The sequence below is a fragment of the Oryzias melastigma genome, linkage group LG2 (assembly GCF_002922805.2).
Source record: "Oryzias melastigma strain HK-1 linkage group LG2, ASM292280v2, whole genome shotgun sequence".
Lineage (NCBI taxonomy): Eukaryota > Metazoa > Chordata > Actinopteri > Beloniformes > Adrianichthyidae > Oryzias > Oryzias melastigma.
This window is the reverse complement of record NC_050513.1, coordinates 17,950,954-17,969,520: the sequence shown is the minus strand read 5'-3', so window position 1 is coordinate 17,969,520 and position 18,567 is coordinate 17,950,954. Positions and strand designations below refer to the sequence as shown.

Genomic DNA, 18,567 nt, shown 5'->3' with positions numbered 1-18,567 from the left:
TAATTTTATCCTTTTAACTTTGGGTTTTCAAAATAAAAGGCTGTTTTAACAGAAGTAGGAGATGCTTTTATTTTGAAGTACAAAATTAAACTATTTTCTTTTGTGTCAACATGGAAGTAAGATAATCCATTAAATTAAGATTTGGTTTCAATTTTGAGTTTTCAGATTATAATGTCCTTTAAAGAAAAGAACAAGATGCTTTTATTTTGAATAATGCAATTGCCTACAATCTTTTGTGTCACTGTTGGGACCAATAAACGTAAATTAGTTAGTTCTGATGCAGAGAATCGACATCTTAACAAAGTCGATATGAATAGACGCTTTTCTCCACGACAGAATTAACTGATTTACTTTGATCACGTAAAACAGTTGACGACTTACTCCTGGTTCACACTGGACGCAGAAGCGCCGCAAAGCGGTGCGGAATGGACGCCACTTACATTTGGTGCCCTTGTTAACCTATGGTGCGGTTCACACCAGGCGCGGACCGCCGTGGTAAATACTTCTGGTCTATTTTGTTAAAATTTGAAGCCTGAGCGTAGCATACAGTAGCTAGCTTCATTCACTGAGTCGTTGAGGTTGAACCGATGAAGGACGGTCCTGTTCTCGGTTCTACGCCGTGGTTTCCTGTTCTGAGGTTGAACCCGTCGACCTCTGTGGCCTCGGCGACCTGGAGTTTAAAAGCAGCAGGCATGCTGGGGATTCAGTTATACCTGCCAATGTGACAGGAGGGATCGACGATGGAGATTTGAAGAGTTGGCCGCCGAGTCCGAGTCTTTGACAGGTTCCCCGTGGGCCAACATGGCGACTTTCCCGATGGTGGGCTCTCTAGTGTGGAGGCCTCCTCGGGTTCACCCGAGGACAGCCAGATGAGAGCTGTAATTAGGCCGGCGTCCACCGGGCTTCGGTTACAGGTGCAGGTCTGGCGGGGACGAGCGGAGCTGTCAATAGGAGATCATTCATGCTGAAACAACAGAACCGAGCTGGAGGAGGCGGGGTGACCGAGCACCAGCGCCAGGGAGGGATAAATCGCTCCGAGTGGCAGCGCGACAAGCCCAAAGCAGGGGCATAAATCATCCCCCGCGGACTCCTGCAGCAGAGCTCAGGCTTTGGTTTTGGTGAAGACGGAGGACCTGGAGGCCTCTGGACTCTCCGCTCAAGGCTTCATAAGGGATCCTGGGAACTTCCTGATTGGGCTTTTCAGAATAAACTCCAGAGAGGCAGCAGATACATTTACTTTGAGAAGTAACTCATAAAAAAACAAAGAGGTTTAAATTTTGCAAAAGATTTCAAGATGAGTTGCAGATACTTTTATTTTGAAGTACGCAATTTAACTATTTTCTTTTTTTGCTACCATTGAAGTTGCTTTAATTTTGTCTTTTAAACTTTGCAATTCAGTTTAAAAAAAACACTTTCAAAACAAAAAGATTATTTTTTTTACTGTCATTTAACTTTTATTTTGTGCATCCATTAAAATAAAGAAATCCCCCAAAAAATATTTTTTTCGTTTTATCCTTTCAACTTCAGAAATGACTTTTCAAAATAAAATAAAGAAAGAGTTGCTTTTATTTTGAAGGTAGCACTTAAACTACGTACTTGTTTTAATCACAACTAAAGTAAAATAACCCATAGAATATGAAATGGTTTTAATTTCATCCTTTAAAATTTACTTTTAAGTTTTCAAATTAAAGGTCCGTTCAAGATAAGCAGCAGATCCTTATACTTTGAATGTAGTTATGTTTTTATGTCACAAGTAAAGTAAAAGCCCTGAAAAGCAACAAGTCTCTTTAATTCGACCCTTTTAAGCTTTGAGATTTCAAAACAAAAGGTACTTTTAAGACAATCTTATTTTGAAGGTTCTAATTTAACTACAATCTTTTGTGTCAACATTGATGTAAAATAGTAAAGAAAAAAACAAATGGCTATAATTTTGTCCTTTAAACTTTGCAATTGACTTTTAAAAAGGTACTTTCAAGACAAGCAAGCTTTTATTTTGAAAATTGTCATAATTTTACTGCTATTTTGTGCATCCATTAAAATAAAGAAATCCAAGACAAAAATCAATTCTTTTTCATGTTATCCTTTCAACTTTAGAAATGACTTTTCAAAATAAAAGAAAGAAACAATTGCTTTTATTTTGAAGGTAGTAATTAAACTGTTCTTTTTTGTCACCTCTGAAGCAAAATAACCCATAAAAAACAAATAGTTTCAAATTTATCCTTTTAACTTAATTAAAACTTAATTAATTAACTTATTTACTTAATTTTAACTTAATTTATCCTTTAAACTTAGCCTATACGTTTTCAATTTAAACGTCCATTGAAGAAAAGTAGCAAAAGTAGCTTTTATTTATGAAGTATGCAATTTAACTGCTCTTTTATTGGTCAAAAATTGTAAAATAGTAAATAAAATAAATGATTTGAATTTTATAATTTTGACTGTGCAATTGAGTTTTCAAAATAAAAGGTGCTTTTATTTTGAAGGTTGTAATTTACCTACATTATTTTGTGTCACCATTGAAGTAAAACAAGCCATGTAAAAGATCAATTTTAGTTTTCAAAATAAAGGGTAATTTTATTCAACAGATGCTCTTATTTTGAAGTATGAAATTTAAACATTTCTGTGACACCGTTGAAGTAAAATAATTTATTAGAGAGACAAGTGGTTTCACTTTTATCCTTTGAACTTTGTTATTTATTTTTCAAAATAAAAGGTCAATTTAATAAGTACTATCGCAATCTTTTATTTTGAAGTATGAAATTGATTTTTTTTGTGACACTAATTAAGCAAAATAATTAATAAGAATAACAAGTGGTTTCAGTTTTATCCTTTAAGCTTTATTGATTTTTCAAAATAAAAGTTCCATTCAATAAGTAGTAGCAACTACTTTTATTTTGAAGTATACAATCCTGTGTCACTATTGAAGTAAAACATCCATGTAACTAACAAAGGTTTCAGTTTTATCCTTTAAAAATTTCAACTGAGTTTTCAAAATAAAATGTCATTTCAAGTTAAGAAGGAAATGCTTTTATTTTGAACTCTGCATTTTAATTATGAAATTTTAACATAAATCTTAAATTTGATCCTTTAACTTTAAAATTTTGTTTTCAAAATAAAATAAACATTTTATGTGGCAGATTCTCTTATTTTGAAGTATGGAATTTAAAGATTTTTTGTGACTTTTTTCAAGGAAAATAATAAGAATTGCAAGTGGTTTCAATTTGATCCTTTCAACTCTGTTACTGATTTTTCAAAATAAAAGTTCCATTCAATAAGTCGTAGCAACTACTTTTATTTTGAAGTATAGAATGCTGTGTCACTATTGAAGTAAAGCATCCATGTAATTAACAAAGATTTTGGTTTGAGACTTGTTTAGTGTTCCGTCTCCTCCTCCACGCTCGCCGCCGCCGTTTGCTCACACTTCCTGCTGTATTTACATCCTCTGCTGCGCTGCAACGCTCTTAGACCCACCAGCTTTTTGTTAAAAGCACTTTGTCAATAAATTTGACTTCCCTTGACACTCAATACTGAGTCCATTAAGCCGTGGAGCCACACACGGGGGGGTCACTGTGCGTGGGGGGGGGCTCCTCTTGGTTCCAGTAAGGTAGATCAGCTGAGCGCTCATTAGCTAGCATCATCGTACGTGGCTTCAGGCACGTGGAATGCCATTAGAGGGGATCTGGCATCTGATAGTCGGGTAATGGGATTACCTCTGGGAGCAGAACTCCAGAACTGCAGGTCTTCCCCGATCAGAAGGGGGGCATGGACCCCCCCCATGAAGCCCGCCCCTCTAGATCCATACTCTAGGAAGAGAAATGAGGTCCTGGCAGGTGGAAACCCTACCCGCGACCTTGACCGCACCTGAAGGTGATCATGCGCCTATTGTCAAGCAGCAGCTTCCTGTGACGCAGCTGACAGGTGAACTGTAATCTGATTACCCGGCAGTGACCACATGAATAATCAGAAACGCATATTTTATTGATGCTCCCCCCCCCACCCCCGTCGGCGACGGTCGAGGCTCCTCTCAATCCGTCTCTGGGTGCCCGCCGCTGCCCCAGAGAAGGTGAAAACCAACACGGCCGAGCGGAACAGGTGACTCAGCTTCCAGGCCGGCAGGAAAATCCCCCGAGACCTTTGACCTCCTAATCGTTTAGCAGCGCTTACAGTTGGAGATCTGCTGCGGGCTGTTGCAGGGATTAGTGTCACACAGATTTGGGATGAGGGCAAACCTATATCTGTACTTCATGACATTCTCAGCATTTAACGCTTTGCTCTCGGGCCCACCTGACATCGGATATCAGGGGGCGTGGCCTCGAAGCACAAAAAAATAGGATGTTTTGCGGCCTAAAATGTAACAAGAAAAATCTAATTTTCAAACATTTTTTATTAAATTTATTAAACATCACAAAGCAAAAAAAAACAAATTTGAAACATTTAAAGTTTAGCAATAGTTCTCTTTTGGTTGTGTTTAAATATTTGTGTTTTTTTCCCCCCTTTCGTTTGAAAAGGTGACATTCACACTCCAGCCCCGCCCCCGCTGCATCCAGCGGCACGCGCTGGAGTCTAAATCAAGCGGCCTCCAGGAACAACAACAATCCCTAAGCTCCTAAAGCCGCTCAGGCCAGCTGCTTACAGCCAGCCGCAGTTAGACATAGGCAACCGGAAGTCAACAGATTCCACCTTCAAAATAAAATTAAAAGTTTGGTCTAACTCATATTAAGGCGATTTTTATTCAAATGAAATCCAACTGTAAAATATATGTGAAAGCCCGTTGAAGATTACCAAATGTATTTTGTGCTAGCATAAATAATATATATTTATTTATTTGTTATTAGGACTGAATTCAGCAAATACTTTTGAAGCCCCCCCCCAAAAAAAAACTGTTAAGCTGACATTTGATTAAATGAAAAATACTGATATAATAATCAAATTCAGAATGAAAGATGCTATTTTTCCCAAAATTAATGAATGAAATTTTCTAAATGTATGTGCAAAATGTCATCAAGGATTTCAAGCATTGATTTTATATTAAGTATTTAGATAAGGAAATACAGTATATTAATTAGAAGTACTATGAACATCAGAGTTCTAAATGTTAAAAGGTAATAAATGCTAGGAATTTTAAATTTACAAAACATAAAATTCGAAATTGCTTTAGACATAACCTAATTTTAACATGCAATGTTTAAAGAAATTGATTAAAGAATGAAATATAAGTTGTTGTTTTTGTTTCTTTGAAACATTTTCTTTAATGTAACTATTGTTTAATACTCTTTTTTTTCTTTGACAGATTTTGGTTTTATTTTGAAAGTCCTCCCCGGAAGCTGCTCGTTTCGGCTGCGCACGCCTGACACAAGCCAGTGACGCCATTTTGAAGTGGTCCCGAGCAGAGGAGACGGTCTTGGAAAATTCAGCTCGTCCTGTACTGCGCGGATTTAACTGCAACCTTTTTTAGCTCTCCTTGCTAGCGAACCGAACCTCGGTTCTCCCGCGTGCACTGAGAGACCAATTTGGACCGCGGAGGGGTTCGGTTGGAGCCACTTTGAAGCGGGACGCCGCTCGTATTCGGAATAGCCGTATCCCCGCTGGAGCGGCCGGAGCCGTGGTGGTGTTGGCCGGGCAGCCCCGCCGGACTCTAGGAGGAAGCCGAAGCTCGAATTCGGAGTAAAACGTCAACCAGACGCTGTAAAGCTGCGGTTTTTGGTTTTAATTTGACGGGGATGGTCAATTCCGGTACATTTTGATGTGTTTTGGCTATGCGGCGGAGCTCCGCGAGGAGAAGTTTGATTGGACGGCGGAGTGCGATTAATTTCCAGTCCGATGGATGTTAGCCCTGCCCGGCTGTGGCTCGGCTCCCTGCACCGCTCCTCGGAAGCCCCGTGCACCGGCGATCTGTCCGTCAAGCCGGAGACCTGGCGACTCCACGCCGCCGTGGAGCCGACCTCCATCGCCTGCCTGTAAACCTGGAAATACCATCGATCCCCTCTTCATCATCATCATCATCCTCAGTGTGTGGACTTACCTGGGATCTTTCGGATTTAGACTCTTTAATGAATTAAAATGGTCAACTCGGACAAACCGGGTTGTCTAGAGGACTTCTAACCGATTCGATATTTGAGATTTTATCGATTTTTTAAATCAGTTTTTATATCTATTTTTGAACATTGATTGGATCAAACTCGGATGGAAAATGGGAGACGCCACAAAACTGGCCATAGCCGTTTTCCTCATCTCCTGTTCTTCAGGTGGGTGTGTAGAGGTGGTGCGGGTGGAGGACTTTTTTCCCTCATTGTTCCTTTTGCAGATTGCAATGCACAGCAGCCCTGTTGTTGTTGTTGTTGTGTTTTTTTCTAAGAATGCTAGGCACTCTCTGGGGTGGGTGGGAAACAAAAAAAAAAAGAAGTCATCTCAATAGGTCGTAGTCTGGTTCTATGGAGCCCTGGGCCCTCAAGGGACCAAAGCATCGACATACTTATAAACCCTCCCTCGTCACTTTGTGTATTTTTGTTGTACAAGATAAAACATGGACGTGGGTGGACCTGGATGCCACTTCTTGCGTGACGGGGAGATTTGCCTCTACTGGTTCCTGCTTTGCTTTTGCTGGCCAGAAGCAAAAAAAAATATATGCCCAAAAATTCCACATCACAACACGTAGGCATGAGGACGTTCCTCTGATGGGCCGGTGATGTGTGAACGCCAGTAGGACGTTGGCAAAGCCTTGTAAATCGTGGACTTTGGTGGTTGCTGTCGACTTCCTCGCCTGACAGGAAAGGTGCCAAATTTGCGACAGGGTCCTTTCCAGCAGATCAGCTTGTGTTATCTGTCTCCTATTGCCCAATTGTAGGGTTTCGAAACAAAGATCGAGCCTGGTGGCAAGAATTCCGAGCAGGAAGGGGGATTATTGGATCAAAGCAGTCCCATCAAACAAGAGTGAAGTTTGTTTTGCTTCTGGAGGTGCTGCAAGGTTTCAATTGCAAGGTGAAAAAATGTGTGACTTTTCTTTTTGTTTGTTTAGTTTGGAAAGGCCTCAAAAAAAGGTGCTCAAGTCCAAGAAAGAAAAAAAAGTCAAATGTGCTCTTAAGAGGCTGAATGTTCTCAGAAAGTCCTGGAGGATCTTTGGTTGGAAATGAAAAGGTTTCTGAAATTGGGTAATAGTCAAGGTCACTTGGAGTGCAAGGCAGGTGCTGTCTGCGTTTTTAGACTGCCGCGGATGATTATTCTGTTCGCTCATTACTGTCTGAAGTGGGGAAATGAATGGTTTCCACTTAAGCTAGAATAATAATTCTTTGTGAAATTCAAGTTGAATGGCTTTTTTAGAAGCAAGGGTTACCAGGAAAGCGGCATTAGACCGAGGCGATCAGCCTGGAGAGGCTTCGCTGTGAAAACACAAGGACAAATTCAGAGATTTCAAATCATAAGATGCCCTTTTTTTTGGGCTGCTACTGGTAGTTTGCAAATGCAGTAATGCTCTCTTTTGGGCAAATAATGGTGAATATAATTTTTGAATAAAAAAACATAGATGTCTTTTTCTCTTTGTAAAGAAATGATGGATATGCCAGGTTAACGAATGACCTTTTAATATTTCAATTTTTTTCCTGACGATGAAAATAATCTTAAGCAATCTGACAGCTCAAGAATTGATTTTTTCAAATGTTTCTTTATTTGCTTTCTCAAAATCCTGTTTTTGGGTCAGGTTTGCATCTATGCTGATGATGCAATTGTCTATTTTGAGGTAGGAGCTTTAAAAGTTTAGAAGTGCAAATCTGGAGGCTTAAATTTGAAAATGTTTTCTTTGCATGAAACCATGCAGTTGATAGTGAATATCATATCTCTATTTACTTTGTGAAGAATTTGAAGCATAGGCTATAGATTAATGAGAAACCAAGTGTCTTGAATACTTAGTTTGCTTGAAGAACAAGATGACAAAAATGATCTTCAGAGATCTGACAGCTCAATAATTGGATTTTTTCTTAATTTATTTCCTTTTTGTGGTTAGGTTTGCTTCTATACTGATGATGTTTTTGTCTATGTTAAGGTGGAAGCCTTGTGGTAGATATCTATTAGGGGAAGTTTTCTTTGTTTGCTTGAGGAATAAGATGACTAAAATCACCTTCAGCGATCTGTCAGCTTTAGAATTAGATTTAAAAAAAATCTTTCTTAATTTATTTTCCTTTTTATCCTGTCTGTGGTTAGGTTTGCTTCTATGCCGATGATGCTGTGATAAGGTGGAAACTTTGTGGTTGAGGTCTGTAAGGGGAAATCTGGAGTAACTATTCTTGAAGAACAAGTTGATAAAAAAATATCAGCGAAAGCTCAAAGTTGTCTTTGTTTTGGATTTATTTTCCTATCCGTACTGTTCGTGGTTGTGTTTACCTCTATGCTGAAGACGCTTTTGTCTATGCTGAGGTGGGAAGCTTGGGGTGTATGAGGTGGAAATCTTCAAACACTCAATGACTCATTTGTGATTCATACGATGAAAAAAACACATCTGCAGTCCTAACTGAACGAAAAGAGGAAGATCAGAACATCCTTAAAAAATACAGTTTTTCTCTTGCAAAAATATCATCTCAATGATTACAATTGATTAAGTAAACTAAAATAAAAGTTTTGCATCAAAGAAGCCTGTTTGATTTGACCTTATGGCTTAGAAAGTAAAAGGCGGCTTAAAAAACTGAACCTGAGAGATAAAAATGAGATAAGATAAAACTATTCATCCCACGGGGGAAATTTTTAAATTTACAACAGCTGTAAATAAGTGAACAGAACAAGAAAAAAAAAGACACTGTCTGAAACAACTGGCATAAATTAAGAAAGGAGAGGAAAGTAGTATAAAGTACTCTACAGCTGTTTAAATGCCTTTAATGGAAAGAATAGTTCAGGTGTTTCAAATTTTGGCGTTTTTCTGAAAGCACCAGTTGAGGACCTATAAAACATAATTTGTTTTACACCTAATGCAGGCGAATTTCAGCTAACTAGTTCAGTTTTGAAGCCGTTCCCTAGTTTGTAAATGCAAAAACAAGTACGTAAACACAAAGTTTTTCCGGCTATAAATGAAAATTTAAGTGTATGTAGGTTGTGACATTGTTTTGATTTGGTGTTGAAAGTATTGGCATATCATATATTTGCTTATCAGAAATATTCATATCTATATCCTGACATGAACCTGGGGAGCTCTGATTATGTTGACAGAACTTTACCCGAAGTTTTACTGCATTTATTTCCTAAGGTTGGATTTGATGAGATCCAGGAGAGGAATTTGTGCTGAAGCACACAATAAGGTCAGACCGTTCGTCACCGTTCTAGTTTACAAAAACCAGTCGGTTGATCTGACCCACACATGTAAGCTGACATTTTTTTCCTATAGTATAATTCCATATCTTTATTTTTGCCTTACGTCCAAATCCTCTCGACTGTGATTACTTTTACTCAGAAACTCGCTGTACAGTGTTGTTATTGTGACACAGCGTTTAACCCTTAAACATGTGAGCTTTTGTTCTACTGTTGACATTGTTTGGACTCCCATTACTCTTCAACAGTTTACGCGATTCTAACGGCTTCTAAAGCGCAAAAAAAGAACAGCTTTGCGCTGATACGCAACACTTTACGTTGGGTGCATAGTCGCTTTTCTCAATGTCAGAATCCAATGGAATTAATTGCATTAAAGACCGTGTGTTATTTAGTTGTCCCTGACGACATCTCCGACCAAAAGTAGCACAGCAAACTTCAGGTAGAAAAAAAGATTTAGAAACTTTGAGCTTCATAGTTTATAATCACTGAATGTTTTGTGATTTTATTATTAGTGTCCGTGTGTCACGTGTAACCGATATTATCTCTCAAACTCTCCTTTTTTTGTTTGAAGTGAGTTAATGTAGCACCTAATTGGTCGAGTTCAGGCCACCACAAGTTGGTGATTGTTTAGCACCGATGGGACTGTCGGTTCAGGTTAATTTGGAATGCCCTGAACACTATTCTCCATTTTTATATTGCTTCTGCAGATGAGCCTTAAAAAACAAACACAACTAGAGATCCAGCAACGAAGAAAAACCTGTCAGTTGGTTTATACTAAGCCTTGTGTCATGTAATAAAACAATATTCAATTTAACACGTTTGTTTGACACTTTCAATGTAAACATATTAAAAAAAAATACAGTCGTTAAGGAACCGTTTACTTTCTTCATGATTTGTTTCAAACAACAATTTTTGGGTTGCGGTTTTTTTTCAGTTTGACATAGTAAAAAGCAGCAACAAAAAACTACATTTCAGAATAATTCTTTTTTATTTTCCTATTAAACACGTGTGATTGACACTTTCAACATAAGCATTTGCAAACAAATGCAGTAGGGATGGAACAATTCACTTTCCCCATGATTCAGTTCATGGTGTAATATGGCGATCTAATGGCGCCAGTATTGGTGTAGGCTGATATTTATATAGTTTGAGTGTATCAATCCAATATTTTCAGTCCAGATATGATGACAGTAGGAGGAGGGGGTCTGTTTATTTATGTTAACAGTCAGTCTGTAATTGTTCTGTTTACTAGTATATTTTATTTTTGATAGGGATATACAAGCCTTGTTTCGCCTGAGCTGTATGGTCCGGTTCAGAATGGTCCAGGCAATTCAGGTGGGCGTTTCCAATCAAAGTTGTTGGTGTAGACCAATTACGTAGCTTTATAGATAGTAGTACGACTACAGCCAAAGTGAAGCCATCAAAAACAACAATGGAGGTCTTCCAAAAGTTTTTTTTTTTTTGGCTTTGCTTTTGGTACTTAGTATTCAATGATACATTTTAATGTTGTTTTCTATATATCTACAACCAACTGGGGGCCAAAAGTGGTATGTTGGGTGCAGGTTAATTGGTACATTTTTAATGGGAATGCTCAAAATAATGTGCTACTCAGTGGAAGCAAGGCTATAATGTTCCTAATAGATCCCTGGAAGTGGGAAGCTTATGGTTAACAGTTATGTAATTATCAATAAATGGTCTGATTGTTTTTAGATACATTTTCAAAGTTTTGAAGTGCTGCTTGTTCCTTTGAGATTCATTGCTGTGCGTTACAAAGGTAAAGTACAATATGATTATAAAACAGGGTTTTTAAATTCAATTTAGGTGTAGAGCAGGGTTCTCAAACTCGGTTTAGGTGTAGATCAGGGTTCTCAAACTCAATTCACCTCTGGCCACTGAAAGCAGAGTCTGGCTGAGGCTGGGATGTATGGGGTTCCATTTGTGCCAAAAATATATTTTTGTGTCCACTGTCTATGGCTTTAGTCCATTGTCTATGTCTACTGAACGAGTTTATTCAACTTTTATGCACTACTAAGCAATATCTTCTGCATGTCCCGTGAAACGACAGGAGCTAAAAACGTTAGCAACTGTTGCTAAGGACTTTTCCGACGACCAGATCCAACGACAATAGCATATGCAAAGTTTTAAGCATAACTAAGCAAATACAAAGCTATCATCAAAGAAGCGTGGACATGCAGAAGATATTGCTTAGTAGACATTGAACTATCATAATAAGGCTACCAGTTATAATGCACAGTAAAAGAGCAGTAGTCCATTTCTTAAATATCAATATTGGTAAATATTGGCCGCGAGTAGAGGGAAAATATCGGTATTGACCGAAAAAAATTGAAAAAATATCGTCCCGTTCCTAGTGTAACACATGGTTTGGTTTTAAACCAAGAATGGTGGCATTCCTAGACACAACCTGATTGTTTTCAAGAACGCCTCAGAGATGTTGGCGTGATTTCCGCGTCGGGTCAAAGCCCGAAAGATCCTCATGGATCTTGCTGCTGATGATCAGACGCAATCCTGCTCAAAATGGCAAATATTTACCGTGGAGCCTCATCATGGAGGACACATGCAGCGATTTAGAGATGTGTTTTCGCCCCGTCGTGTTGACACACAAACTGGTTAAACGTTCGCATCCAGCTTTCCATGCAGGTGTTTTCCATGTAAGTGGGTTAACCGGGAAGGAGGGTGGTGTTCAGGCGGGATTGGTGTGCGCCAACTCGCGGGCTTCACATTCCGCCTGTTGTTTTCTGAGCAGCAGTTTGGCTCCCATTGATCGCGCTGCTCACCAGCGCAAAGCCGCATCGATTCAGCCAGGACAGGAAAGCTCTTTTTTTCTCTCTCTCTCTCTCCGTGTCTCTCCTTTAACAATCCCCAGCAGCTCGGCTAATGCAGTGATTCAGTTTCAGCTCTGCTACACATCAGCCTAAACCTGAAACTGGATCTGAACCCAGTCGATCTACGTGAACCAGCTGCTTTGCCACCAAACTCTATGAATGTTTTGAGCTTTCAATTGAGTTTCTATCCCCTCAGTTCACCTTTTTCAAAGAATCAGGGAAATATTTATCTTAAATTTGATGTTTTTTGTCATTCAGTACAAGCTATTTTTGTTTATAGATTTCTCTAGATTTCCCAAGTTAATAATTAGCTGTTACAACTTAATTTAAAGCGGCAGGAAAATTAATGTTTGCGCTTAAATCAGGTACACACCACCAAGAAACCGCCTTCCAAGAATGGCCATTTGTTCAAATATTGGCCGATAAGCCTCTTTCAAATCAGAAGCTTTTCTGCTCTTATTTCGGTTCTCCTCTCAGTCCTCCAGTTCGTGTCCCAATTTCGTTCCCTCTTTCCATCCCTAATATGTTATCCTGCATTATGCATCAGGCTCCAGGAGCACAGGTGTATTTGTTAAGCCCAGATGGAGCCCGGGTTTCCCTTTGGGCCCAACTAAGCCGGACCGCTTCCTTGCAGGGCCGTGCATCATCCAGTGCCTCGGCTCCCTCCACCCCTCCCCGCCAAAAAAACAAAGCGCCGCGGCGTCTCACGGAGGTGAAATGTTGACCCAAGACAAAACGTCTCCGGTGCTGGCGGGGAATTTATGACCCTGGACCAGTCAGAGCACTGGTTATATTTAGCCCACAGCCAGGTGTTTGGTGTTTTCTGAGACTGCTGGAAACCTGAGCGATGGGTTTGTGTTGTGTGTTTTAGCTAGCTTGCGCAATTTAAAGATTTTGGCATTTTTTAGCATGTTCTTGAGGCATTTTTGTCATGATTGAGGATGTATATAAACAAAGTTAGACAGTCTTTTGTTTTTTTTTTTATTCAAATCGTTGAGAATTAGTAGCTGACAAAAAAAAATCAATTTGGAAAAAATAATAGCTATTACGTAGAAAATACAGTTGATGGGTCTCAAGCCCCCTGCTTCACTACTTTCTTGTAGACGGACTAGATCCATGTACGACTTGGTTTTGTTCATCCGAACTGAAATCTGGTTCAGAACTGTACGTCTCGATAGCTCCAATATTTGTTGCACGGTAATGTTAGCTAGCGGGAAAGCATGGTAACAGAGAGCTCTCAGGAACGAGAAGGGGGGAGGGGGGGCTTTGTGCCAATGGTCCTGCCCACGACTCGCAGGAAAATTCTTAATAAACTCCTGCCACTCAGCAGAAACTGTCCTTAAAAAAAATAATCATTTTTTTAGATAAAATAAAAATTGTCTGATGAGATCAATTAAAAATAATGATTAGACAGGGACTTTAAAAAGAGAAACAACAAATACAACTATTTGGGTTGGGTTTTGTTTTGAAAACATCAGCTACTATAAAAATTGTAAGTAGTAAGTCAGCGGAAAGGGCTTGGTTGAATTAACTTGCGCAAAACAGATTTTGGCTTATTTGCCAATTTTCTGCCATTTTTTTCCTCATGATGTATAAAGAAAATTAAGCATAATATTTACTTTTATTGAAATTGTTAAGAATTGGTAGCAGATGAAAAAAAATCTGTTTGAAAAAGATTGTGGCCATTATGTAGAAAGTACAATGGCGGGCCACAAGCTCCTTGCTCTTCTACATTCTTGTAGACGACTAGATTCATGTGCGTCTTCGTTTTCCGGTCATGTAAAGCCTGTTAAAGTGCGGTCTGGTATTTTGAGTGGTTCCATTGTAAAATGGACCCATAAAGCAGTACTGACCCGGACCTCTTGAGGGGGCCCCCCATTGGTTGTAGGTCCATAGAAAGGTACGGAACGGTCCACCCGTTAATTGGCAGAAATTAGAAAGGCCCAACATAGCGCTCATTTAAGCTAACGTCTGTTAGCATTCGGGCTTTTCTGTGTAGTATTTAGCCTCGTTTCCACTGAGCAGTCCGGTACGAGCGGAGTAGTACGGGATGGTCCTGCTAATTCTGGCGAGTGTTTCCGCTCAGTCAAGCCTCACTTCTACCAAATGGTTTGTTTCCACGGTGCATGCGTGCTGTAGACCGCTAGCGTGTCATTCCATCATTATAATGTGACGACTAGTAAAGCAGCAACAATGGAGGTCATCCCAGAACTCATCTTTTTCTTGCTTTACTTTTTGTACATCATGTATAACAGGAATGAACTCCTGCCACTCTGCAGAAACTATGTCCTAAAAATTACACAATTGCTTTTGATAAAAATGAAATCGTTTGATAAAATTGATAAAAAAATCTGACTACACGCGTTGGTTTTTGTTTTGAAAACTGCAACTACAATAAAATTGATAAGTAGCAAGTCGTTTGGTTGTAGAGATTTGGCGTGGCTGGACGGATGGTTCCTCGGCAGGAAACGCAGCAACGATGCCGTCTGCAGAGGAAGTCGTTGGCTTGGGTGTAGGTTTCTGAGGCTGTCACCGTCTGCTGCAGCCAACATTCGATACCGCAAACAGGTCAAAGCAAATGCAGGGATTATTTTCAAATGCTGTCGCTTTCTCAGCCTTCTGGAGCGGCGGTGCAGATTTGGAGGGGAGGGGGGGTGGCGTTCATGCATATTTAATCCCGTCTTTACATCAAGCGGGGCCGGTGTTCCTGACGCGAGTATAGTTAGCGAAATCTTTGGTCTTTCGGCGGAATCGGCTGCAACAGCCGAGTCTGTGCGCTGACGGGAAGCGGAGAGGTCACCGCATCCGCCTCTGTCGGCACGTCTTTTGAGCAAATCTCCCACCGGTCACGTCGACCCGGAGCATCTGCTAAAAGCCCGAAACGTAAATGTGGAGCGCCTCTAATGATTGACCTGCTGCACATTACAACAAACGGGGGGAAAGATGGAGGAGTCATAGGACTATTAAATCCTGCGTTCTTCAGAGAGGAACCCGAAACACCTCCAACAACAGGAGCTGTAATCCCTCTGTGTTGTACTTTTAGTGCCTTGGAAGTGTTGCATAACTGTTCTCAGAGGGCCTTCCTTCATTGTTCCTCGCAGGTTAAACAAACTCAAAGAGTTTTGCTGCTCAAACGTGGCGGCGGCGCGCTGACTCTCTTGAGATCGAGCCTCTTACTGTAATTAATGCATCCTGCAGATGTTGCGCCATACCTTCAGTCTAGACAGGCCGGCTTCTCCCACCGAGACCCCGCTTTGATCCGTCCATCCGTCGTTCTCTTGTTTCAGCCGGTTCTTATCTCCAAAAAAAAAAAAGTGTGATGGCGTGTCATCAAGTTTGCAAAAACAGCAGCCGTTAGAAACATCTGGCTAACGGAGCATTTCAAGTGGCTCCTCCGCCTTAGCAACAAGGACCTTTCAGCTCCTCTGGCACTAGCCGCTGGCTGGCGGCGGCGTTTTCCATCAGGCAGGTGAAGAGGGGATTTGTTCAGACTTCATTTTTTTATTTTTTGAAAGAGGTGCCTGAGTCATCATCGCAGACTTCATCAGAGAACTCTGCTCGTCCCGTTCTGCTTCAAAGAAATCCTTTACTTGCCACCGCCGCACCTGTTATATAATCTAAATTAAAAATACACCAGTGTTGGTGCTCTACGCTGGCGGCGAAGCCTGGTGACCAGGATGTGTCATTAGCTTGCGCCAAATATAAACCCGAGGAGTCACCGAGGTCGGACCCGGAGGCGCATTGACCCGCAGAGGTTATCGGTTCGCCCAGCACAAACGGGAGTCACGACTAGTGTCCAGTTTAAGCTCCGTATCATATTTTGATGACCGTAAACGCCATCGTATCCCGATTTGCTGAGCAAAATCAGCCGGTTTTGCTGCAGTGGATTGTGGGAAACCCTCCGTTTGTCATCGATTACATGTTTCGGCCTCCGGGGATAAACCTTTACAAGCGGGGTGGGGGGAGGGCTGTTTCTGGGGAGACGAAAGCCCCCCCGTCCTCCTATCCCTTGCTGCAGAGATAACAAGGCGCTTCAAATTGCCCCGTGTGCAGGAATGTGCGGCATGCAGCGGGCGACTGCAGCTCGTCCCACGCCAGCGGGCCGCTCTGACGCTTGTTTACAGTCGCCGGGGACTCGCCGAAAGGCCCCCAGGTGCTGACCCGTCCCACAACCGGCTCCATCGGCCCCTAATTGAGGCGGAGACTGTCGGGCTCGGGCATTCCAGCGAGGATTAGAGGGATTGGATTCAGTTGCTGAGTGCCGTGGTTTTAAACGCCACCCCTCCCCCCTCTCTCTCTCTCTTTTCCTCCTCCCCGCCACGGAAAGAGTGCAGTCTTTGTAACCGGTTTGCCAGAGCCAACCAGCCCTGCCGTGTCACGACAACATCTGATTAAGCATTAACGCAGCACTCCAGAGAGTTCCCGGCTGTAAAATCGACTGTCCATTCATTCAGCCACGGCAGGAAGGTTCCAATGATAAAAAAAAAAACTTCAACTTAATGCAATTATATAATCCAGCTGCAAGTTTCCCTTTTTAAGCCGAGAAAATCTAAACTTTCCCTCTGACATATTCGTCCTGTTCTCTGATTAGGCGCTACTTAAAGACGACAAAGTTCCCGTCAAACACAGAAATCCTGCTAAAGCCTCGAAAATCCTGCAGTAAATACCAACCTTGCCGCCGACTAGTGCCCCCTGTGGCTGCCCCCAGCATGTACTCCTGAAAAATTAATGTAAATCTTTAACCACATCAGTTTAGACATTAGATAAGAATTTTTTTCTGAAATCCAATTGATAGAAAAGGAAACTTTTTCTGCTTTTTCTCAGTTTAACTACCTACCTGTACAGTTTCATGACTCTTTTGTGTTTTGTTCTAAAGGGAACACAAGTACGTCTATAGTCATAAAAACCGACAGAGAAACAACAAAAAGATTTTACTTATTTTTTGGTTTAAATTTCAATTCTGCTTTGTTTACTTGAACGGCAATACCGTAACCCCGATCAGCTCTGTTTACCGGGGGGTTTGTAATGGCAAGAGTCTGGCGATACAATACGTATCCCGATACATGTCTCACAATACAATATGTATCGCGATATATCCCAAAACTGTACCAGAACAGTTTTTCACTTTTGTAAGAGTATGACTTGAATTGAATCCATCTGAATTTTAATGTCCTTCATTGCATTTCAATTTGGCCACTAGGTGGCGATCACACTGTAGCATCACACCTTATTCCAGAAGAAGAAGAAAGTATGAGGAAAAACAATGTTTTGGACCGCAAATGGTTACTTTAAAATATTTCCTTAAAAGAGTTTGGAAAATTCATACCTGTGAGTAAATAAAAATGTTTATTTAGTCAGCAATATATGTTTCCGTCGGCTGAATGTTAGCATTAGCAATCCTATGGGAAATTCGGTTAAACGTTAGCATCAAGCTAGCAGACTAATATACAATCTTGCTTCAAAGTCAAAAAGTATTTTGATACTTCTTTAAGTTGGGATGTCCCACATGAGGAGTGACTGACTTGCTTGTACCAGAACCCACCTAGTGGATACTCTGTGAACTCTCCTGGCTCCACTTACTTTCCTCTCCAAACAGGATTCAATCTGGAAGTTGTGCAGCAGCCATTTAGTTCTTATCTAGTTCACAGTTGCTCTTCATACTCAACTAAAAAATATGCTGCCGGTCTGGTTTTTGACGCCAGCGATTGAAGGTCAGGAAGTCGGTGGAGATGGAGAGCTTTTCAAAATAAAACTCCAGAATACCTTTTGTTCTGGTTGTTGATTTTGTCGTACCAGACAAACAGTTTTCTCAACTTTGCCTCTAGACAGGAAAACTGTGGAATTGTGACACTTTTTTTCTGGCGTTTGTCTCGCCGGTGCTGCAGATGCAGGTTAAAGTTAAATCACACTTTTCCGCGGCACTTCCGCGATTGAACCCTCCTGTCCAAGTGATCCCCTTTAAAAACTCCAGTCAGGTTTATATACGGCCGTTACTCAAACCGCGCCTGACAGCTTACAAAACATTTCAGCCTCAAAACCCGCCGTGACCCCCCCACCCCAAAGGCACGTCAATCCTCCTCTCCGCGAACGCCGCTGACGGTCAGGTACCGCCGCGCCGCGGCTCGCATGCGTAAGCGTACCGACACCTCTGCGCGTTCACTCCTTTGGCTTCCGAGGCGCTAAGGGCTCTATAATTAGACGTTTTCTACCGACTGTATTCTGTTCCTCACACATGCACGGCCGTGTTTAGCCGGGTCTTGAGTCACGCATGTGGGGGAGGAGTGTCAGATTGCATCAGCGGCGTCAACAAGCGGCAAACCGGGGATGGAAGAGCGCTTTCCTATCCTCATCCTAACTTGCTGAGGAATCATCAGTCACTGGGTGTTTTTGTGCAGATGTCCACTCCAACAAGCCCCAAGCAGCCACAAGTACCCCC

General features: G+C 41.2%; 1 protein-coding gene across 2 annotated transcripts in view; it reads left to right on the top strand.

Annotated features, from left to right (window-relative positions):
- The first annotated feature begins 5,344 nt into the window (after window positions 1-5,344).
- The window catches only part of LOC112156615 (activin receptor type-2A), a 53,126-nt gene continuing 39,903 nt past the window's right edge, over window positions 5,345-18,567 (top strand). The window contains exon 1 of one of the 2 annotated variants that reach the window (XM_024288856.2): window positions 5,345-6,245. In XM_024288856.2, coding sequence (XP_024144624.1) covers window positions 6,191-6,245 — 55 coding nt within the window. In that variant the 5' untranslated portion in view covers window positions 5,345-6,190. The remainder of the gene's footprint in view (window positions 6,246-18,567) is intronic. The other variant, XM_024288857.2, reaches the window with a different exon arrangement.